At 37.6% G+C, this 24,832-nt stretch overlaps 1 protein-coding gene across 2 annotated transcripts in view; it reads left to right on the forward strand.

Annotated features, from left to right (window-relative positions):
• The window catches only part of MTFR1 (mitochondrial fission regulator 1), a 62,031-nt gene that overhangs the window by 16,120 nt on the left and 21,079 nt on the right, over window positions 1–24,832 (forward strand). The window contains exons 3-4 of one of the 2 annotated variants that reach the window (XM_052651521.1): window positions 5,312–5,410; window positions 15,312–15,427. In XM_052651521.1, the coding sequence (XP_052507481.1) occupies window positions 5,312–5,410; window positions 15,312–15,427 (215 nt within the window). The remainder of the gene's footprint in view (window positions 1–5,311; window positions 5,411–15,311; window positions 15,428–24,832) is intronic. The other variant, XM_052651522.1, reaches the window with a different exon arrangement.

The raw sequence follows: 24,832 nt of genomic DNA on the forward strand, positions 1-24,832 counted from the left end.
GGAACAGATAACACACTTTACCTAGTTTAATTTGCTTATTTAGCTTTATTCATTTTGAACTCTAAAGCGGGTGCCTTTCATCAAAGAATGGACCGGGTAAGAGAGCATTCATTTGCTCCCAATATTATGATAAAAACTGACAGCCCTTTTTACTAATGGCAGATGGAAATACCATTTTTTTTTATGTAACATATGATCATCACCTTTAACCAGTTAACTGAGTCTATATAAAAATAAATTTTCTCCTAACATGAAGCAGTATGACCCTTTGGAGTTATTTTCTATCTTTGTTTCTTGGATCTCTCAGCCTGCTACCTAGGAGTAATCTGAAAATTAAAAAAAGAAACAAAAAAACAAAAAAACTACTTTTTAGTTCCATTTTTCAATGATAAAATATGTATTTCTCATTGTTTTGATATACAAATGAGCTCAGTACTGTGTTTGAATGTATTCAAGAACAAAAACTGCTTTCATCCTTTACGTATTTTTGTCTGCCTAAAAAAAAGTGCAAGTCTGAGATCAGGATTTTGTTTTTGGTGATGATAACCTATTTGTATTTTATCACACAATCAGCGCCATCATAATAACTATCATTCATTGGCTTAGTATACCCAGTTCTTTTAGGCATATTATCTGTGTTCACTAGGACAATGATTTGTTATTTAAACAGATGAGGAACCTGAAGTTCAAGAGTGTTTACCTGAGTTGTCTAAAGTTACCTGACTAATAAGTGGCTGAGCTATAATATGAATCCAATTCCAATTCCAAAAACCTCTTTTTTTAGTGTACTTTGCTACCTTTTATAATAGGGGAAGATGACAGTATTTATTAAATAATACATACTTAAATCTTTTAACTCATTTAATGCTCATAGGCATGAGGTCCCCATTTTATAGATGAGGAAAGGGAAATAGAAAGGGATCAATGACTTGCCAGCTTTATACAGACAATAAGTGGTAGTGCCTACTTTTATTTTTTTATTTATTTTAATCTTGGCTTTTAAAGCCAGTCCTACATGCTGCTGAGGCCTCCGTTTTCTCTTCATTGCCTTCCATTTGGCCTCAACATTTGTTTGACTTTAAAACTATATACAGCTGACCCTTGAACAGTGTGTATTTGAACTGCTCACATCCAGTGATATGCAGATGTTTTTCAGTAGTAAATACTACAGTACTCCAGGATCCATGGTTGGTTGAATCCGGGGATGTGAAACTGCGGATATGGGGGCAACTGTAAAGTTACTTGTGGATTTTGTCGGGAAAGTGGGGCAGTGCTTGGTGCCCCCAACCTCAGTGTTGTTCAGGGGTCTGCTGTACTCACATTTGTCCAAACTTTCTCCTCAGTGTATTACTACTATATTTTTGCCCTTAAGTAAAAATGTTTTTAAACTAGAGAAAGCAAGCTATGAATCTAATGTGATTCTGGTTAATCTCAGTATTTTACGTTGAAAAGTTATAGCAAATATCTAATTTGAATTAGTAATATATTTCCAGTAATACTTGAGAATTGTACCCTTGTTTTCCTCTCATGCTTTGGAGGAAGCATGTGAATGTGGCTAGGAGTTTAGATAAGGAGGAAGAGAACTGAGGCAACGGTTATCTTCAGTTGGGGAGTTCAAAATTGTTACTAAATTTCATCTTCATATCTTTACTCCTTTCTCCCCAACACACACTCTGGTTCCCTTGGAATTAAGAATTTATATCATGTTGGGTCCTAGACTCCCTAAAAACTTGATTAATAGTATGGCCCTTCTTTCCAGAAAAATGTTGTGTATGCACACAATTTTGCATATAATTTCAGGGATGTGTGACCTCAGAATAAGAACTTTGAGTTAGTATTACATAGTTTTTCTAGAGAAGAAAAAAATTTATTTAGAATTAAGTTTATACTTTCTCTTGCTAAGTGGTGACTCTTAAATAGAAATACAGATTAAACTGGTCTATAATAAACGAATTAACATATAAAGCTTGAGAGCAGTCGTCACAGTGAGACAGATGACAGCTTCGGATTCCAGCCTCACACTTCGGCACTGTGACAATGGCATGGCACATTGTGAAAAAACAACAAATAGCTTTCCTGTTGTCATCCTCCTGCCTTGCTGTCATCACTTTCAGACTCTGTTGCTAAATGTTATGGACTGTCATTACTAGACTCAGATGTGCAAACACCCCCACTCCCGATTCATTATTACGTTATTTATCAGTAATTCTTAGGAATAAAGCAAAACAGGTTTTTTAATTTAATAATTACATTCATTTAATTATTCCTTAATGGAATTGAATTCTTGTTTCTTAATGAAATGGAATTGTCTAGTAATGACAGTTTTCTCCCTGACCTCTCTCTAACATCTGAAAATATTAATGACAGTTTATCTTTAGAAGAAGCCTTTCCTTCTCCAAACAAGTATCCTGACAAGCCAGTTCAGCCACCAGTTAGGACAGGAGATGCGCTTGGGCCGTGCAGCCTCCCATCGTGCGCAGATGGTGACTTTCCATACCATCTGTTCATTATTTCTTCACAGCCATTTATGACTTCGCCCCCTCCATGAGGACTGAATAGAAAAAAATAGAGTCAGACCTAGTTTTAGAGTTCCTGGAAGTTAGCTGCTCCTTCCTCTAACTTTTTCTTCAGTCCAGTGAAGTTTATGGCTCCTCTTTCTGAATATCCCAGTCACTAGCTCATTTAGACCCTTGCTTCATATCTTTTGGTGCTAAATGCTATGCAGTTCACAAGTAACAGAAGAACCACATTATGTTAGCCTACTACGTATACTTAAAAAAATAATCATGTAAAGCAATCTGTTCTTTTACGTTCCTTAACTTTGTACAAAAATCCTAAATGGTCTACTTATTCCTTGCAAGTAAAAACTGTCTCTGGCCACCTTCTTTTGTGGAAGGCACCTGCCAAGTCTTTCCTTCTGATATTAAGCAGATGGGAAGATAGTAGTTGAAACTTAGTCCAGAAGCATGCATAGCAAGGAAAGCTACAAGCTGGCAGAAATCTTAGTTCCTGACCTTGGCAAGTCCTTTCTGAACTTTTCTTTGTAAGCTTTTTTGTCCTCTCCATCTGCAGTTAAGATCTTTGCTTACTGGAGGGACGAAAGTTTTCACATTAGGCTGTGTAACTGCCACATTGTGACGCATAAATAGTGTTCTACTTGTACATCATAGAAGAGTTTTCACTTGTGGCTAAATAGACACCAGAAATGGTTGACTGGTGTAGTTACTATTGCCCTATGGATTTTTTTTTTTTTTCTTTAAAGATCCATGTCTATTAACATGTATAAGGTAAAGAGTTTGCTTGAATACTGTCCATTTTAGAATCACTTGTCCTTATTTTTTCTTGGCCTCTTAGGTTGAGTTTGTCAGTCTGTGATTCTTCCCTTTTTCCTCTGGTCAGGTGATTTTCCTGCTCTTAGTTCTCTGTGTTATTAATACTGTTCATGCGATGATCCTCTGTATGATCACTGGTGTGGATAATTTCCTTTCCTCAACTCCACGTAATTCTCTTCTAAGCTTCATGTAGCTTCCTCTCTTGTATCCTTTGTCTAATGTTCTGATTTCAGTATTGATGTCTTTCCACTGACCAATTTTCCAATCTGTGTCATACTTTTCTATTTCTTAAAAAATATTTGTGTCTCTAAAGCAGGAGTTAATATAATTTTTGTTGGTTGAAATGTTAGGCTATTAGTACTTTCTGGAACTCTCCCAGGTAAAATCATCAGTGAAATGTTGAACATTGTTTTTAATGCATTAAAAAAAACAGTGAGGTGTAGTTAATCTGCAGTGTTGTGTGAGCTTCACATGTACAGCAGGGTGATTCAGTTAAACATATATAGGAAAATATCTGTTCTTTTTCACGTTCTTTTCATTATAGGTTATTGCAAGATGTTGAATATAATTCCCTGTGCTGCACACAGGGTCCTTTTTATTTTTCTGAAACTTTGAACATATTGATGATGACAATTACATGAGCTGGGGCAGATGCCAGAGGTATATATACCCCATGATGCTCACATTGACTCATACTGTTAACCTTAAATTGGATTTGATTGCTAAAATATAAGAGATCAGACTGCTTCTCTGTTCGTTTTACAAGTTATGCATGCTTTTAGAATGGTCTAGAGGTCTGGTTAGGATTTTGTGTGGAAGCCATGGCTCTTTACACAAACACTGCTCGGTCAAACTGTAATTCCATTCTTCAGATTAGAATGGGCATGGAGTGACTTTAAAAAGGGGTCAGTGTCCATGGCTCAGAATACATTATTTATGTTAGGATATAATTGAATATTTAAGTTGAATGAATTAAGTTAATAGTCACATCATTCTCCCTCTTGTCTTTTAAAATTGCTTTTTAATAGCATACTACCTCTCTTTACCTCTTCTGTCCAGGCTTTCAGGTATAGCACTGAAAACAGATGGATAGTTTTTCTGTTTTAAGGAAAGAGCATTTACTTGGGGCGAAGTTTCAAGGTACATGTCGTAATGATTTAACATTTAACATGCATTTTTCGTTTGCTTTTTGCTTTGGAGGTTTGTGTTTGTTTTTGCTTTAAGCATAGCATAATCTCCTCTGTATTATGATTTCATCTGAAAAGTTCTGCTCATTAGGGTTATCACTAGCCTATTTAGTACCTTTGTATAAATTAGGAAAAGGTACCTTTCCCCCTAGACAGGGCCTCATGAGAAAATGTAGTACAACTGGATTTTGGCCCCCACTCACCCTTGGCCAGGCCTTCTTGTATAAGCAAACAAAATGAAGCATTATGCATGGTACAAATTCAGATTCTGAACTTTGTGCTGATTCGCATTTGTTTTGAAAGCCTATTGTAACAAAAGCAGCTTGTAGTTTCCAGAGACTTTTACATATATAGAATTCTAAAAATAAAGCAGAGGAGATAAAATAGCTTCCTTTGCAGAATAGTATGGAAGCCTAATGAAAATAGATGAGAGTTTTTATTCCAAATATAATATTATCTTACAATTACTCGTAGTTCTTTTTTTGGGGTGGGGGCACGCCAGCTTGTGGGATCAGATCCCTGATTAGGGGTTGAACCTCTAAGCAACTCCCACTAATTGTTCTTTACATTTTTATATGATGCCTTACATTAAGCTTTACTACATTAATAACAGCCTACTGTATATATTATTACATTTTTAATTGAAAAATATTAGCTCATTTCCTGTAACATAGAGCATTCTGATTCCATAATTAATGTGTCAGCTTGTCATGCAATTAATTGTCCGATGCTTTTGTATGAACAGTTCTGTAAGTCTTGTCATTGAACTTTTGGTCTTTCCTACTTCTTCAGGTTCTTTGGTCTGGGAAGCCATATGGGTCATCTCGGAGTATTGTAAGGAAAATTGGTACCAATTTATCTCTGATCCAGTGTCCAAGAGTTCAGTTTCAGGTACTGTATTTTATATACTTCAGATTTTATATTAATATGTTCATTGGTGATGTAAATAGGCAAGGCAGCTTTAAAAGTACTTTTTGAAACTCTCCTTCCATTGATGCCACTATCAATAAAATAAGAGGATAAAAACCACAGTAAAGTCTTTCTAATTTTAGTTCCTCTGTGATTATTTAAGCTCTTTAAGACATTTATCCTTAAGAATACATATTTGAAGACTTAGAAGCATATAGTAAGCCAAGCAGTTAATTCCCAGGTGACCTTGAAAATTGTCTTCTAGCACCAAGTCAGGAACCACTCACCTCTTTGCTTGGATAGAAAGGTTGTATTTTTTTGATCTGGGCTTTTGTTCCTTACTGTTGTTTTAGTGTTAGACATGTATCAAGTAGCTTTGTTCTTGTTTTTCAGTAATTCTCTACAACAGTAATAAGACAAAACCTTTCAGTTCAACATTTAAGTATAATATAAAGTTCAGCAGATATTTATGCCAATTTTAAATAATAGATTAACATGTGAAATGTGGAAGATATATATTTAATTCATAATTCAGAAGTGCTCTTACTATCTGGTGAGCTTACTAGATATTATGTCTTACTTAAAAATTACTTCTTGTAGAGACAGTTAACAGTCTGTTCCTCAGTAAGTGGTAGAAATTAGCATTTGTTCAGATTGACTAGCAAGGTTGGTCATTGTTGTTCCCACTAGCAGATTGACTGGCAAAACCCTTGTGCATCAATCTAGACATTGACAAATTGGAACTTTCCAGAAGTAATTTTTATCAAATGATACAAAATGATAAATTTTATCAAATTAAAAAAAATTAAAATGGAGGAACCTATGGTAGTAATTCTGTCAAGCACAATATCTGAGAATTTAGTTCAGTTAGACACCAATTGCTGATTGCTTTATTTGCCAATTTCCTTCAAATAACTATTGTGTTAACCAAGACTGACTTTCTTCTGATCGCACTGTTCCATTTAAATTCTGTTTATCAATCTGCTTAACCTAGTTGCGGGAGAACTTGCTTCAGCATTTGTGTTCACCTAGCTAGATGTGAATGCAAGCGGTGAAGATAATCTAGCATTTTCTGGTAGCAGCCCAAATCTGCCTTGACAGTCAGTGGACTGAGGTACTAGGGCCAAGTTCATTTCTTGGAAGGAGCTTCTTTCTCAATGTTATTAGTACTTAGAAGGGTCTGAGCAGAAAAAAAATTTTAGGTTTAGTACAGGAGCTAGATTTGAAAAGAGATTAGCATAAGGAGAGAGGAATAAGGTATGAGAAATACTGGTGACCTACTTGAGAGTGTAGTAGGAAACAAGACATTTGTTTAAAGTGAGATTTTTACTTCTAGGCAGCTTTGTAGCATGCTGTTTCTTTTCAGATTCAAAATCAATCTTAAAGTATATTATCTGCTAGTTAGATAATTTGTCTGGTATTTTTCCTCTGTATCCTCTGGTATTTTTGTTTTGTTTTTACTGAGTCTATTAGAAATTTTAAAAATGGAGAACCTTTGAAAACTACAAGGGATGCAGTTTAGAGTAATAAAATTGACCATCATTTTTGCTATTTCTCTGGCTCATTGGGGGTTTGATTGATATGGAATATGTTTGGACTGTTTAGGACTCCAGCACAACTGTAGGAAGTCTGAAACTGGGAAGCCACTGTTAGACCCAAAGAGAGTAGACCCCATTATGGGGCCCTATTTGGGAGACAACAGTTGAAATAGATTAAACATGAGAATGAAGCATTCATGGGTCAATTCAGAAGGAGTAGTCAAAGCCAGTTCTTTGTTGTCCTGGGTGATTTCAGCGTCTTTGGAAACACAGTTTCGTATTTTCTTTTCTTCCTCTACTGTTGTTGGCTTTCACTTCTATTCCTTCCCTTGCACCCACACACTCAGGCAACACCTCAACTGTCTCACCCTCAGGACAGTTTTCACCGCTGAGCTCTTAGGCCTCAGCGTGTTCCTTCCTAGACCACACCATCTCTTCACTGTTGTCAGCTGACCCATTATCTGGACAAGTAAGACTCACATAAACAAGGGGCAAGACAGGAATGTAACTTTGTGATGTGAGGGTTAGGATGTCTAACTCTGAGTATCATAACTGGTACATAATTAGTGCACAATAGAAGTATGCCAGTGGTGGGATTTTATCGTTATTGCCACCTTACAGCAGAATAGCAAATTAAACTTATTTGACTCACTAAATGAACTCTGTGATTTTACAGATTTGATTTCTGTATATTTATAGGGTTGCAGATCAGAACATAGATCAACATGTTTATTTACACCTGAATCCAGTTAATAGTCACAGGGAATATTGTGCTGGGAATAAAAATGAGATAATGAATGTAAAAAAGCATGTAAAAGCACTCAATATATTTTTGCTATATTGTTTGTTGGAATGGGGTTCAGAGGTTTTGATTTACAGTGGTTCTCAATACTAGGTGCATATTTAAATCACCAGGAACATTAAAAAATAAAACATGCATGCTTGGGCTCTACCCTCAAGGCTCCACCCACCCCCTCACAAAAACGCTTAACAGGGCTTATAAAGAATATAGATGTCATTCAAAGCTTACTAAATCTGAGTTTCATATATTTGACTTTCTTTCATACATTTGTTTTTTAAAACCTCTTTAGGAGCTTTTGCAGCTGGGGTTGAGGACTTCATTTACAGGTTGTGTTTTCATATTTTGCTGAAGAAAGTTTAAAGCAGCAACATGCCTTATCTGTTGGCAAATATGAAAGTAGTCGCTAAAGCACCTTTAGGGTCATTTTTATAAATTTAAAATTTTATGAGTTTAACACATGGAATTTAAGTGTGGCTTTTTGGGAGTAATAAATAAATACTACACTTAAAAAACCTAAGTGAAGTGAAATTGCTCAGTCGTGTCCGACTCTTTGCAACCCCGTGGACTGTAGCCTACCAGGCTCCTCTGTCCATGGGATTTTCCAGGCAATAGTCCTGGAGTGGATTGCCATTTCCTTCTCCAGGGGATCTTCCCAACCCAGGGATCAAAAAACCTAAGGCAACAAAAAGTGATCTTGCATGCTGTCAGATGAAGGGATGGGTGGGGACTTGGCCCTGTGCTATAGGAGTTTGAATCCCTGCTCTGCCACCCGCAGACCTCTGGGTAATTTTACCTGGACTGCCTTGTTTTTTCCCTGTGGAAACCCTGCCCCAGGCTGGTTTCTGGGATGGCTAAGAGTAATTGTTGGAATTGGTGGAGAAGGGAATGTTCTGTAACTAAACAAGTAATGATAAGATTCTCACTACAGTTCTCACACTGTCACTAAGTCTAGAAGGAAAACAACCACCTGCCACATGGCACTTAGCAAATAAACATGAGACCCATGTATTATGTTAGGTATTGTTGGTCAGTGATGAACCAAACAGTCATGATCTTCACCCTTACTGGGATACAGTTCGGAGGAGAGATATTAAACAAGGAAATAAGCTAATAAATGTACAATTACTGCTTACACTGAGTCCCCTGAAGGAAAAATTAGTGTAGCATGGGAAGACTAACAGGTGGTCCAGGAGGAATAACTGAAGATTAGAAAGAGCCAGCCCTGCAGATAGCTGAGGAGAGGAATGAAAGTGGGAGCGGTGTTGGCTGAGAACAGGAAGTGCAGAGGTCCTGAGGCAAGACTGAAGTTACTGTGTGAGGGACGGAGACCAGGCGCCTCTGTCAGGAACAGGTGAGGCGAGAGACATAGTATGTATCATGGTCATTGATGTCTGAGCCTTCTGAGGATAAGTACCTGGATTCATACTAAGAATCCTTGGTAATCTTAACAGTTTCCCCAGCTTGTTGTTGCTGGTGTGTTCAGTCACTAAGTCATGTTCGACTCTTTGTGACCCCATGGACTGCAGCACGCCAGGCTTCCCTGTCCTTCACTATCTCCTGGAGTTTGCTCAAACTCATGCCCATTGAGTTGGTGATGCCATCCAACCATCTCACCTCTGTCACCCTCTTCTCCTCCAGCCTTCAATCTCTCCCAGCCTCAGGGTCTTTTCCAATGGGTCAGCTCTTCCCAGCAGGTGGCCAAAGTATTGGAGTTTCAGCTTCAGCAACAATCCTTCCAGTGAATATTCTGGGTTGATTTCCTTTAGGATGGACTGATTTGATCTCCTTGCTGTCCTGGGGACTCTCAAGAGTCTTCTCCAGCACCACAGTTTGCAAGCATCAATTCTTTGGTACTCAGTCTACTTTATAGCGCAACTCTCACTTCCGTACATGACTACTGGAAAAACCATAGCTTTGACTATATAGACCTTTGTCAGCAAAGCGATGTCTCTGCTTTTTAATACGCTGTCTAGGTTTATCATAGCTTTTCTTCCAAGAAGCAAGCATCTTTTAATTTTGTGGCTGCAGTGACCGTCTGCAGTAATTTTGGAGCCCAAGAAAATGAAATCTGTCACTATTTCCACTTTTTCCCTCCCATCTATTTGCCATGAAGTGATGGGACCAGATGCCATGAATTTTGTTTTTTGAATGTTGACTTTTAAGCCAGCTTTTTCACTCTCTTTCACCTTCATCAAGAGGCTCTTTAGTTCCTCTTTGCTCTCTGCCGTTACAGTGGTGAAAGTGAAAGGCGCTCAGTCGTGTCTGACTCTTTGCGACCCTATGGACTGTCCATGGAATTCTCTAGGCCAGAATACTGGAGTGGGTAGCCTTTCCCTTCTCCAGGGGATCTTCCCAACCAAGGGATTGAACCCAGGTCTCCTGCATTGCGGGTAGATTCTTTACCAGCTGAGCCACAAGGGAAGCCCCGTTAATGTGGTACCATCTGCATATCTGAGGTTGTTGATACTTCTCCTGGCAGTCATGATTCCAGCTTGGTCTTCATCCAGCCCTGCATTTCGCATGATATACTCTGCATTTAAGTTAAATAAGCAGTGTGGCAATATGCAGTCTTGACATCTTCCTTTCCCAGTTTAGAACCAGTCTGTTGTTCCATGTCTGGTTCTAACTGTTGCTTCTTGACCTGTATACAGGTTTCTCAGGAGGCAGGAAAGGTGGTGTGGTATTCTCATCTGTTTAAGAATTTTCCACAGTTTGTTGTGATCCACATAGTCAAAGGCTTTAGTGTAGTCAATGAAGCAGAAGTAGATGTTTTTTTTGAATTCTCTTGCTTTTTCAATGATCCAATGGATGCTGGCAATTTGATCTCTGGTTACTGTGCTTTTTCTAAATCCAGCTTATACATCTGGTTCTTATACATCAGTTCTAGGTTCACACACTGTTGAAGCCTGACCTGGAGGATTTTGAGCATTACTTTGCTAGCATGTGAAATGAGCACAATTGTGCGGTAGTTTGAACATTCTTTGATGTTGCCTTTCTTTGGGATTGGAATAAAAACTGACCTTTTCCAGTCCTGTGGTCACTGCTGAGTCTTCCAAATTTAGATTTACCAGATCTAGTCCCTTGAATTTATTCATCACTGCCACTGGGTAATCATAAGGGATTTGGTTTAGGTCATGCCTGAATGGCCAGTGGTTTTCCCTACTTTGTTCAATTTGAGCTTGAATTTTGCAATAAAGAGCTGATGATCTGACCCACAGTCAGCTCCAGGTCTTGTGTTTGCTGACTGTATAGTGCGTCTCCACGTTCAGCTACAAGGAATATAATCAATCTGATTTCAGTATTGACTATCTGGTGATGTCCATGTATAGCGTCATTTCCTGTGTTGTTGGAAGAGGGTGTTCGTTATGACCATTGTATTCTCTTGGCAAAACTCTGTTAGCCTATGCCCTGCTTCATTTTGTATCCAAGGCCAAACTTTCCTGTTACTCCAGGTATCTCTTGATTTCCTACTTTTGCATTCCAGTCTCCTGTGATGAAAAGGACATCTTTTTTTGGTGTTTGTTCTGGGAAGCTTTGTAGATTTTCATAGAATCATTCAACTTCAACTTCTTCGTCTTTATTGGTTGGGGCATAGACTTGGATTATTGTGATGTTGAATAGTTTGCCTTGGGAAATGAACCAAGATCATTCTGTCATATTCAGATTGCACCCAAGTACTGCATTTCGGACTCTTTTGTTGACTTTGAGGGCTACTCCATTGCTTCTAAGGGATTCTTGCCCACAGTAGTACATATAATGGTCATCTGTATTAAATTTGCCCATTCCCGTCCATTTTACCTTGATTCATGAACCTAACAGTCCAGGTTCCTATGCAGTATTGTTCTTTACAGCATTGGACTTTACTTTTACCACCAGACACATCCACAACTAGGTATCATTCTGCTTTGGCTCAGCCTCTTCATTCTTTCTGGAGCTATTTCTCTGTTCTTCCCCAGTAGCATATTGGACACCTGCCGACCTGAGGGGCTCATCTTTCAGTGTCCTATCTTTTTGCCTTTTCATACTGTTTATGGGGTTCTCAAGGCAAGAATACTGAAGTGGTTTGCCATTCCCTCCTCCAGTGGACCACGTTTTATCAGGCCATGACTAGCAGGGACCTGCCCATCGGCATTACCCATTACTTTCTGATAATCTGCGGTATGCTAGCATGAAATGTCACACTGTGTGCAATGTCTATTTCTAGATATTAATATTTTTGCTATAAGATGGCCATTAAGGATAACCGAATCAAGATTGCAAGTGTTATGTTGTATAAATTTGGTAGCCTGGCATAGTAATTTGAAGCCCAGCTCTGTAAATAACATTTATGATATTTTATTCTTTCTCAATAATTGACTTCTTAGAGACTTGTTTCTCCATTCGGGATACTGTTACTTACCTTCCTGGGTTATTTTGAGAGATAAACACATTTCTCTCCCTCTCGACTCTCAGGTTTTTTTTCCTTCTCCCTGTTTTCCCTCACCTTCTTCCCTCCCCCATCCATTCTAGGTGTATCATGAATAGAAAGTGTTAATAAATGCTCAATTTTTTTTTTTAAGTGTGACCACATCACTCATCAGTGTTAGTGCCTGCATTTCAGCCAGAGTATTTGGTGTTCTTTACACAGGCATGCCCTGTGACCTATTGGGGTCACTATATTAAAATGTAGAAATTCTGCTTTTAATATTTTAACTATGACAGGAATTGGTAGAAAAAGAGAAATAATTAAATTTATAAATAAAAAAGCTAGATGTTATTATCAATATTTTACAGTATTGCTTTGAAGAATACATGTTTTGTATTTAGCTGTAGACAACTGGTGGTAAAATAGACTGAGTATATTTACTGTTACACCATTTTTGGCATGAAGCAAGAATCCTGGTTCCTGGGACCAGTGTGTTAATTTTATGAAAAGTCCCATGAGGACATGCTGAGTTCTTCTAATATTTTAAGTATTTCAATACTTTATATTTTTCTTTTATGTATTTTATTTAATAAATCAGTTTCTTTAGTATAGTTTTAAATAACCCAAAGTTACTTTGGTAAAATTCTTGAAATATAACTGAATCTTGGATAATTTAAATTGTATCAAATGTTGATTTGAATTTCTTAAGATCAGTAAAAAATACAGTGCTACTAAATCTTGCTCTGAATGAAATGCTTTTCATACTTTCTGAAAAGACTGTGGATACTGATAAACACTAATTTTAAATTTTATAATCCCCTTGATTTTGAAAAAGAAAAATTTTCTATCCCTTCACTGTTGTTGTTTTGTTTTTTCCCCCTACTAACAATAGCTGTGATAGGACAGGACCTTGCTGGAACCTTCAGTAAGTTGACCTTTACTTTTTCGAACTTCCCATCAGTCATCCATGCATGTCAGTAGTGGCGTCTACATCATACTTGCTAGAATTCCATGCCCTCAGACCCCATGCCTATGCTAACCTCATCTACACCAGCACTTTACTGAGTGAATTGTCCTCGTCATTTCATGCTTATGCTACTGAATGCATATTTCAGCAACAGCGGAAGAGGCCTTTTAAAAAAAGATTAGTATTACTGTTTTTTCAGTTTTATTTTTTAGTATTGAGTTTGGTTTCCCCAGGGACTTTGTTAGGCTTTTTTGGTGGCATAAATCACTGTTATAACCTAGATATGTAATTTAAATATTTAAACTGCTCTATTTTGTGGGGCAGGATGTCAACTAGAGATGATACAGATATTATTAATTCTGGAGTTGGTGCTTGACAGTGTCATTAACATTTTCATTTCATTGAGTACATGTTGTAGACATGATATTATTTCAGTGATTACATTTAATCAATGTTTAGTAAGGTTACAAACTAAGTCCATGGAATAATCTTTTTTAAAAAAGTTTGTGCAAAAAGCATCATTTCATGTTTAATATATGAAGTATTGCAGATGTAAAATTGAGAAGTATTGTATGATCTTTACATTATAAAATACTCTGACAAGCTGTCACAAAACTTAAATTTTTGAGTATTCTTAGAAAAGTATCATTTTGCTTCCTTTTATGAACAAAATTATCTGAGACGAAAACAGCAATTTTTGTAACCTTTATTGGGAGGAAAGAAGTCTTCAGGTCAAAACTCGATTTATCATAAATACACCTTTCTTCCTACCAACTAGTAACTGTATTAGAACAAAATTTATTTTCTAAACAAAGAATTATGTAACCAAACTGATCTTCATGAACTAGCACCTAAAGGTATTTAAAATTTTTAACCATATTAGTATTATGTGTTTGTATGGTATATTTTACAGTTGAGGAAGAAGTATTAATTCAGTGTAGCTTCCAAAAGTTTCATCTGCAATGATAGTAAGAAGGTTCAAACTAAGAATGGGTTACAGTAGAAACTTTCTGATAAACACATAAATATGTAAATCTCTCTCTTTGGCCTTTTAAGCTTTTTTCTTCAATTGAGTCCACATATTCTTTTTTATTTAAACCCTATTGGAAGTATCATATTAATCTGATAACTATTTTTAAGTTAATATTCATCGGCCTTTTGGCTTTGAGGCATTATTCTGTAATAAAAATTAAATTTAATTATTTTTCCAGTTCTTTCAAGGTAAATTAAAAAGTCTGCATTTTCTTTATTTAAACCCTATAGGAAATACTATGTTAACCTGAGAACTATTCTAAAATTATTATTCATTGGCCTTCTCGCTTTGAGGCTATTCATGTTACAAAACTTTAAGTTCTTTTTCCATGTTTTGAAGGTAAATTTCAGAACTTGCATGCTTTTTCTTTGTTATATTTATTTCAGAATATTCTGTTCCTTCATCTCTGTGTTTAAGGTTCAGTAGGGAAGTGAAGTGAAGTGAAGTCAGTCAGTCGTGTCTGACTCTTCGACCCCATGGGGTGTAGCCTACCAGGCTCCTCCCTCCATGGGATTCTCCAGGCAAGAGTACTGGAGTGGGTTGCCATTTCCTTCTCCAGGGGATCTTCCCAACCCAGGGATTGAACCCTGGTCTCCCACATTCCTGGCAGACGCTTTAACCTCTGAGCTACCAGGAAAGTCTACTGCTATTTGTATTTTCAAATCTTTAGTATAGTTAATACTTTTATTTAAAAATCAAGAGATTTAATGACATTTAAAAATGTATTTTCATTGTTATAACAGCAATATCCATTTAAAAATATTGCCAGATTTAGCACAAAGTTCCTTGTTTATTCTTGTTCCTATACTTTTTACTACATCTCTTCAGAAAAGAATTGATTCTAAAAATTTTCTTAATGTTTGAGGATGAACAGAGGTTTTTTTGTTTTTTTTTTAGTCTCATTTTACCTGTAAAATAAAAATTGAATAAGTTAAATTATAATTCAGAGATTACATACATTGTTAAACAACAGTATGACATAAATAAAGGTCCCTTTTGTGGAGACCTTCAGTGGAAATGTGAGAAACTGCCTGTGTGTTTGTAATGCTAGAGCTGAAGCTTTTCCTTTAGGTAATTAAATGTTTCATGCTACCATTTTGGTGCTAGATGAAGAATTTTCCCTATTTGTAACTTACAGCTGACCAGCCCTACGACAGAATGGAGCTGCAGCCCCCCGGGAGAGGATGCGGTGGTATCTTTTGCTGATGTAGGATGGGTAGCTGAAGAAGAAGGGGAGTGTTCAACAAGACAAAGGTGAGTTTGGGTGGATATCAGGCCTGAGATGCAGTATTTGTTATTTTAAGATGATACGTTTGCAGTATTTCCTTATTTTTAAACTTAAAACTTGTTTTAGTTGCAGCACACGGATCTTTTATTTGTGGTATTTGAACACTTATTTGTGGCCTGTCGAGTCTTCATAGTTCCCTGTTGTTGTTTTTCAGTCTCTAACTTGTGTCCAACTCTTTGTGATAGAGCACGCCAAGCTCCTCTGTCCTTCACTGTCTCCCAGAGTTTGCTCAGATTCATGTCCACTGACTCGGTGATGCTATCTAACCATCTCATTCTCTGCTGCCCCCTTCTCCTTTTGCCTTTAATCTTTCTCAACATCAGGGTCTTTTCCAGTGAGTCTGCTCTTTGCATCAGCGCAAAGTATTGGAGCTTCAACCTCAGCACCAGTCTTTCCAGTGCATATTCAGGGTTGATTTCCTTTAGGATTGACTGGTTTAATCTCTTTGCTCTCCAAGGGACTCTCATGAGTCTTCTCTAGCACCACAGTTTGGAAGTATCAATTCTTCAGGGCTCAGCCATCTTTTTGGTCCAATTCTCGCATCCATACATGGCTACTGGAAAAACCATAGCTTTGACTAAGACAGACAATTGTCCGCAAAGTGATGTCTCTGCTGTTTAGTATGCTGTCTAGGTTTGTCATAACTTTCCTTCCAAGGAGCAAAAGTCTTCTAATTTCATGGCTGCAGTCACCATCCATAGTGATTTTGGAGCCCAAGAAGATAAAATCTATGACTTCTTCCACTTTTTCCCCTTTTATTTGCAATGAAGTGATAGAACTGGATCCCATGATGTTAGTTTTTTTAATGTTGAATTTCAAGCCAGCTTTTTCACTCTCCTCTTTCATCCTCAAGAGGTTCTTTAGTTCCTCTTTACTTTCTGCCATTAAGAGTGGTATTATCTGCATTCCTTGCCCAGTGATCAAACCCAGGTCCCCTACAGTGGGAGCACAGAGTCCCAGCCACTGGACCACCGGGGAAGTCCCTGCAGTATTTCTTTTTATTAGCCTAATATGATCTCTAGTAATTCAGTTCTCTTTTTTGTCCTTTTAAGGACTCAGCTAGTATTTGTAAAGTTCTTAGAGACATGTAACTGTTTAGGTCCTTAAGAATTACAGAATTCCTTGCCCTTCAGAAGTTTACATTCTAAAATGAAACCAGAAAGACCTTATCATAAACGTGTTTAGATAAGTAGAGTAAATATAATGGTCTTATTAGAGCAAAGGCATCACTGTGGATCATATTAGAAGATTTGTGTGTATCATCAAGATGAGTTTTGATTCAAAGGAGACAGTGTAAGAGAGAAGTGCTTTCATTGATTTAATAGAGCCTGAATCAATTATTGACTTCTGTTCAATCTGATAAACGCTTATTCAACTTTTCATTCTTATTAGGTATCAAGGATACAGAGATAAAGTAAGACACAGTCGTGGCTTTCCAGGAATACTTGGAGATATTTGCTAGAGGAGATTACAAAAGGAAATCAATAATAGCAATACTGGAAAGACTACTAAATAAATACAGTAGTCCACTGGGGACGGGAGGCTCAGCGGGGCTTCTCCCGCTAAGTGCTGCCAGAGCTGAGTGCTGAGGTGCAGTAGGAGCCATTCAGCTGGGAAGGCTGTATTCCAGGGAAGGTGAACATGATTAAAGGCACTCGTCAGGAGCCCACGTGGCATGTTCAGGAGACTCCAAATGGCTCTGTGAGGCTAGAGAGTAGCAAAGAAGGGTAAGCTGCAGGAGATGGATATGGAAAATAGGTTGAGGTTTAAAGGTCATACATATCAGGGTAAGAAATTTATACTTTTTCTTGAAAGCAGTGTGGAGCCTTGGAAGAAGTTGAAGCACCATTGTAATATTACCAAATTTGTATTTTAGTTAAAATTTCCTGTAAACAGTATAAACAGTGGAGGGGAGCCAGGCAAGGAAATAGGCTAAATAAGAGATGATAAGTGTGACTAAACTAAGAAACTGACAGAACACATGAGAAAAAGGACAAAAATCAAGGGATACTCAGAAGGATTTAAAAGACTTAGAAACTTTTTAGGTATTGGGGTTGAGAAGGGAAGAGTCTAGGAAAAGTCCTAGGTTTTTGAGTAGGATATTATGAGAATGGGGTAACAGTTAATAAGAATATAAAAAAACAGATTTCTTCTTGGTGGACAGGAGTAGGAGGTAGTCCAGCGTGGACTACACTGTGCTTGAGTGTCCTGTGGGACACTTGCCCTGGGGCTTGTTGATGCAGTTAGATATTGATAAGGACATGTGGGTGGAATGGATGATAGCCAGAATACTCAAGGAGCATATAGAAGACAAGAAATGCTAGCTGGATAAAGCTAGCATTTGGGAGTAAAAAAGGGAAAAATAAAGAGGGGACTTCCCTACCCCCAGGGGCAGCTCAAGAGGCAGGAGGAAAAACCAACAGAGTGTTGTCGTGGAAGGAGAGGCAGGAGAGCTTCAGGGAAGTGGAGTAAGCTGCCATCAGTGTCAAATACTTAGAGGCGAGTAAACCAAAACACTAGCAGGTTTCCATTTTGTTTTGTAGTTGAAAGATGACTTTAGCAAGAGTAATTTTATTTGAATGGTATTTGCTGAATAAAATAAGGACCAAATAATCCAGCAGCAAAGAAGGAATTTGATTTGAATGATAGGTAGGAGAGGGGCCATAGCATTAGATGAACAGACCAGGTTACTGCAGGATTAGCAGGTAAAGAGCTTTTCTTTTTTAAGATGTTTATTTTTTGACTAAACTTTTAATTTTGAGATAATCATAGATTCTTCTGGAGAAGGAAATGGCAACCCACTCCAGTATTCTTGCCTAGAGAATCCCATGGACAGAGGGGCCTGGTGGGCTGCTGTCCATAGGGTCTCACAGAGTCGGACACGACTGAAGCAACTTAGCATGCACGCATGCATTGGAGAAGGAAATGACAACCCACTCCAGTATTCTTTCCTGGAGAATCCCAGGGACAGAAGAGCCTGTTGGGCTGCCGTCTATGCGGTCGCACAGACTCGGACACAACTGAAGTGACTTAGTGGCAGCAGCAGCATAGGTTCTTCACATGCAGTTATAAGAAGTACAGAAGCACAGACTTTATAAGGGTACAGAAGCATTTTCTATACCTTTTAATCTCCAGTGGTAACGTCCTACAAAACATGGTGCATTATCATAGCCAGGATACTGACACTGCTATAGTCAAGATGCAGAATATTTTTGCATTACAAGAATCCCTCGTGTTGGTCCCGTGTTAGAGCCACAGTCACTTCCCTCGCATCTCCAACCCCTCCTTAATTAATGGCAATCATGTACCTGTTTTCCGTTTCCACAGCTTTCTCATTTCAAAATGGTTATATAAATCAAGTCATACAATATGCAGTCTTTTAGGACTGGCTTTTCTCACTAAGCGTAATCTCTAGTGATGCATCCAGACTGCTATGTGTAACAGCGGCTTTTTTTTTTTTTTTTTAGTGTTTAATAGCATTCCTTGGTATGGAGGGACCACAGTTTGTTTAACCATGCACTGGCTGATGGACATCTGGATTGATTCCAGTTCTTGGCTTCTCGAAGCAAAGTTAATATAAATGTGTACAGGATTTTGAACCAGCATGATTTTTCCTTTTTCTGGGATAAATGCCCGTGAGTGGAGATGTTGCTTCATGTGAGTCACAAGGTGGTTGTGTGTTTTTTTAAGAAACTGGCTGAATCATTACATTCTCACCAGCCAGTTGCTGTACTTTCTCACCATTTGATGTTTTCACTCTTTTTTCCTTTTTTATTTGTTGCCATTCTAATAGGTGTATATTGTGCATCTCAGGATTTTAATTTGTGTTTCCGTAATGGCTAATGATGAACATTTTTCATGTGTTTGCTCTCATATGCTTTTGAATAGAATGTCTCTTCATGTCTTTTTCCCACTTTCTAATTGGGTTTTCTTTTGAGAGTGCTTTGTATATGCTAGATATGAGTCATTTTTCAGATATGTGGTTTATAAACATTTCCTCCCAAGTGTAGGGCAAGTAGCACAAGTAAAGCAGGACAGGTTAAAGCTCGTCTTTTCCTCTGTTAACGGTCTTTCACAGAGCAAAACTTTAAAATTTTAATTTGTTCCTTTTTCCTTTTATGGATCATACTTTTGGTGTCAGTATAAGAAATCTGTACCTAGTGTTAAGATCCTTCAGATTTTCTCCTGTTTTTTGTTTTTTCAAGCTTATAGTTTTATGTTTTACAGTTAAGTCTCTGATCCTTTGGTTTTGGTATCAGGATAATAACAAGTTTCAAAAAATGAAGCTTATCTATTTTCTGAAGAGATTGTGTGGAACTGGCATTAATTCTTTAAACATTTAGAAGAGTTATCCTGTGAGCCATCTGGATCTGGAGATTTCTTTTTGGTGACATTGATTGATTTTTTTTTTCATGGAAAGGCATTTTATTTTAAACGTAGCAGTGTGTACCTGTCAATCCCAAATTCCCAGTCTGTCCTTCCCTTCCACTCTTCCTCGCTGGTAACCATAAGTTCATTCTCTAAATCTGAGAGTCTGTTTCTGTTTTTGTAAGTAAATTCATTTATATCATTTTAGATTCTGCATATAAGCGATATCTGTGATATATGTCTTTCTCTGACTTAGATCATCTCCGGGTCCATCTGTGTTGCTGCAGATGGCATTATTTCATTCTTTCTGAGAAATATTCCATTTTATATATTTACCATATCTTCTTTATCCATTCATCTGTGGTTGGACATTTAGATTTTCCATGTCTTGGCTTATTGTAAACAGTGGTGCAGTGAACAGTGGGGTGGATGTATCCTTTCAAACCATGTTTTTCTCCAGGTATATGCCCAAAAGGGGGACTGCTGGATCATATGGTAGTTCTAGTTTTAGGTTTTAAGGAACCTCTGTACTGTTCTCTGTAGTGACTGTGCCAGTTTACATTCCCACCAACAGTGTAGGAGGGATCCCTTTTCTCCACACCTTCTCCAGCATTTATGTTTTGCATATTTTTTGATGAGAACCATTTTGACTGGTGTGAGGTCATATTTTATTGTAGTTTGATTTGCATTTCTCTAATAATTAGTTGTTGGAGAAGACTCGGGAGTCCCTTGGATTGCACGGAGATCCAGCCAGTCCATTCTAAAGATCAGTCCTGGGATTTCTTTGGAAGGAATGATGCTAAAGCTGAAACTCCAGTACTTTGGCCACCTCATGCGAAGAGTTGACTCATTGGAAAAGACCCTGATGCTGGGAGGGATTGGGGGCAGGAGAAGAAGGGGACGAGAGAGGATGAGATGGCTGGGTGGCATCACCGACTCGATGGACTTGAGTTTGAGTGAACTCCGGGAGTTGGTGATGGACAGGGAGGCCTGGCGTGCTGCGATTCATGGGGTCGCAAAGAGTCGGACACGACTGAGCGACTGAACTCAACTGACTAAACTGAATAATTAGTGGTGTTGATCATTTTCCATGTGCTCCTTGGCTATCTGTATGTCTTCTTTGGAGAAATATCTTTTTAGGTCTTCTGTGCATTTTTTTATTTTTTAATGTTGAGCTGTATGAGTTGTATGTAAATTTTGGTGACTAATCCCATGTTGGTTGCATCATTTGCAAATATTTTATACCATTCTGTGGTTTGTGTTTTTCATTTTGTTTATGGTGTACTTTGTTGTGCAAATGCTTTTGAGTTTAATTTGTTTAGGTCCCATTTGTTTATTTTTGTTTTTATTTTCATTACTCTGGGAGACAAATTGAAAAAGATACTGCTGTGATTTATGTCAAAGGGTCTTCTGCCTATCTGGTCTTAAAGTTAGGTCTTTAATCCATTTTTAGTTTATTTCTGTGTGTATGATGTTAAAGAATGTTTAATTTCATTCTTCTACATGTGGCTGTCCAGTTTCCCAGCAGCATTAACTGAAGAGACTTGTCTTTCCTGCATTTTATAGTCTTGCCTCTTTTGACATAGATTAATTGGCCATAGGTGTAGTTGAGTTTTGGTGAGTTTTAAAATTATGAGTTCAAGTTCCTTAATAAAGTTATGTGACTATTTTATGAATTTCATATTGGAAGAGATGTAGTAGATAGTATTTTTACCTCTGAAGTCTCTAGAAATTTGTCCCCTGTTTCATTCCTGATATTAGTAATTTATGTCTTCTCTCTTAAAAATATTTGTCCATGTATTAATCTTTTCAAAGAATAAGACTTTTATTGATTTTTCTTTTTTTTTCAGTTTTATTGATTTCTGCTCCTATCCATTATTTTCTTCCTTCTGCTTGCTTTGAGTTTATTTTGTTTTTGTTTTTTTTCCCTAGGTTTTTTAGGTGAGAGTTGATATTACTGAAACTTTCTTTTTTCTAATGTAAGCATTTAGTGCAGTAAACTTCTCAACACTGCTTTTATCTGCATTCCACAAGTTTTGGTACGTTGTAATTATATTGTAATCCAGTTCATTGTATTTTTTGATTTCCCTTGAGACAACCTCTTTTAACTGTTGAAGTTAGAAATTTGTTGTTCAATTTCCAAATGTTGGAAATTTTGCTATTTTTCAGTTACTAAGTTCTGGTTTGATTCTGCTGTGATCAGAGGACACAACTGTATCCAGTTGTCCCTTGAATAACACCAGTTTGGACTGTGGGGGGCTATTTGTATACAGATTTTTTCCGTTGTAAGTAGTATATTCCTGTACAATCCAAGGGTGGTTGTCTACAGAATCTGAGGCACCGTGGATGCAGAGGAACTACAGATATGTAGGGGAGACTCTAATTTATATGAGATTTTGGACTTTGGTGAGGATTGGAGCCCCTAAATCATGTGTTGTTCAAGGGTCAGTTGTATTTTCATCCCTTTAAAATTTTTTGAGAATTTCTTTTAATGGTTCAAGATATAGGTCATTTTGGTTTATGTTGCATGAGTACTAGAAACGAATGTGTACTGTTGTTAATGGAATGTCCTATAAATGTCAAATAGATCCTGCTAAATTCTGCTGTATCCTTCTTGATTTTCTGTTTATTCTAACAGTTACTGTGGAGGAGGTGTTGAAGTCCTCAATGGTATTTGTGGATTTCTTTCTGTTCTATCAGCTTTTGGTTTTCATATTTTGGAATTTTATTGTTTGGTGCATACATGTTTAGGATTGCTGTGTCTTCTTATCTTCTTACTCTTATATAATGTTACTCTCTACCCCTGGTATTCTTCTTTGCTCTTAAGTCCATTTAATGAAATATAGTCACAATTGGTGTTTTTTGGTTGATGTTTGCATAATACGTCTTTCTTTTGACTTTCATCCTACCTATATAATTACCTTTGAAGTGAGTTTCTTGTAGACTATTGTTGGGTCATACTTTTTAAATTTATTCTGCCTGTCTTTTAATTTTTGTATATAAACTATTTACATTTATGTAATTATTATTTTGGCACAGTGATAAAGAATCCACCTGCAATGCAGGAAACTCAAGAAACACAGGCTCAATCCCTGGGTCAGGAAGATACCATAGGGTGGGAAATGGCAACCCGCTCCAGAATTCTTGCCTGGAAAACTCCATGGACAAAGAAGCCTGGAGGGCTGCAACTCATGGGGTAGCATGACGGAGTGACTGAGCACATGTAAAAATATTATGTGAGGTCTTGTCATTTCTTAAACTTCCCTGCAGACACTTTGAATGACATAGGACAATATAATATTTGAAATTAATAGTTTATTTTCTCAAGAGGAGAATTTAAATTATCATTGTGTTTTTCTTTCTGTCTGATGCAGAGTTCTTTTTTTATTGCTTTGTCTCTGTTTAGAGAAGTTCTTTGAGCCATTCTTTTTGGGTAGGTTCTACTTGCAATAAATTCTTTTAGTTTTTATTAATTTGAGAATTATTGATTTTCCCAGTCTTGAAGTATATGCTTTTGCTGGATATAAGGTTAGAATTTCATAGAATTTTCTTTTAGTACTTGAAAAATGTGCCAGTTTCTTCAAGTCTCAACGGTTTCAGTTGAGAAAACCTCTGTCCTTCAAATAGGACCTCTTTCCTATTTAGGGAAAAACTTTCTCTAGTTGCTTTAAGATTTTCTTTTATTTATGTTGGTTTAAAAAATTAACACAAATTTAAATTAAAAAATATTTTGTCTCACACTTCTGAGAATACGTTCTGACAAAGGCCTTAAACAATGTCTGAGGGCATGTTCATGAAATAACCTCCTCTAAAATAAATTGGACAGTTTTATTTAACTGATAAACTGATTTTTTTTAAGAGCTCCTAACAGCATTTAGGGAGCTGGCAAACCAAACTGTATCCTAATTTAAATAAGGCATGTAAGTTATCAAGACTGAGAAATAGTTCTAATTTATCTGTTTAGTGGTGGGGAAATACTATGTAAAGATATCCTTATTCTTTTTACTAAAGTTGCACAATTCAAATTCATGTATAAAATAGTGAGATGTGCCTTACTATAAGAGCATGTCACCTCTCTTCCCCTTCCCCAGAAGAGGAATATTAAGTCATTTACAATTCTTTTACCATTATTACTTTTAATGGGGCTTCCCTGGTAGCTCAGCTGGTAAAGAATCCACCTGCAACACAGGAGACCTTGGTTCGATTCCTGGGTCAGGAAGATCCACTGGAAAAGGGATAGGCTACCCACTCCAGTGTTCTTGGGCTTCCCTGGTGGTTCAGTTTGTAAAGAATCCCCCTGCAGTGTGGGAGACCTGGGTTTGATCCCTGGGTTGGGAAGATCCCTTGAAGAAGGGAACAGTTACCCATTATAGTATTCTGGCTTGGAGAATTCCATGGACTCTACAGTCCATGGGGTCACAGAGAGTCAGACACAGCTGAGCAACTTTCACTTTCAATATTTACTTGTTGCTGTGCTGAGTGTTCACTGCTTTGTGTGGTCTTTCTCTAGTTGTGGCAGGTGGGGGCTACTCTTCATTGTGGTGCATGGGCTTCTCTCATCGCGGTGGTTTCTCTTGTTGCGGCTCTAGAGCGCAGGCTCTGTAGCTGTGGTGTGTGGGCTGTCAAACATGCAGGAGCCAGTAGTTGCAGTGTACAGGCTCAGCAGTTGCTGCTCACAGGCTCTGGAGTGGGCTCAGTGGTTGTGGTGCACAGGCTTGGTTGCCCTGCAGCATGTGGAGTCTTCCCAGACCCGGGATCAACGCTGTGTCCCCTGCACTGGCAGGCACATTCTTCCCACTGTACCACCACGGAAGTCCTGCCATTAGTTTTTTGAGTACTTTTTCAGCCTTGCCTTTTTACTCCTCTCCTCTTAGCACCTCGATGACACAAATGATAGATCTTCTGTTGTTGCAGGTCACTGAGACTCTGCTCCATGTTTTTTTCCCTAGTTGGTTCACTTTTTGTTTTCCTGATTAGATAATTTCTATTGTTGTGTCTCTAAA

This window comes from Budorcas taxicolor, chromosome 14 (assembly GCF_023091745.1).
Source record: "Budorcas taxicolor isolate Tak-1 chromosome 14, Takin1.1, whole genome shotgun sequence".
NCBI lineage: Eukaryota > Metazoa > Chordata > Mammalia > Artiodactyla > Bovidae > Budorcas > Budorcas taxicolor.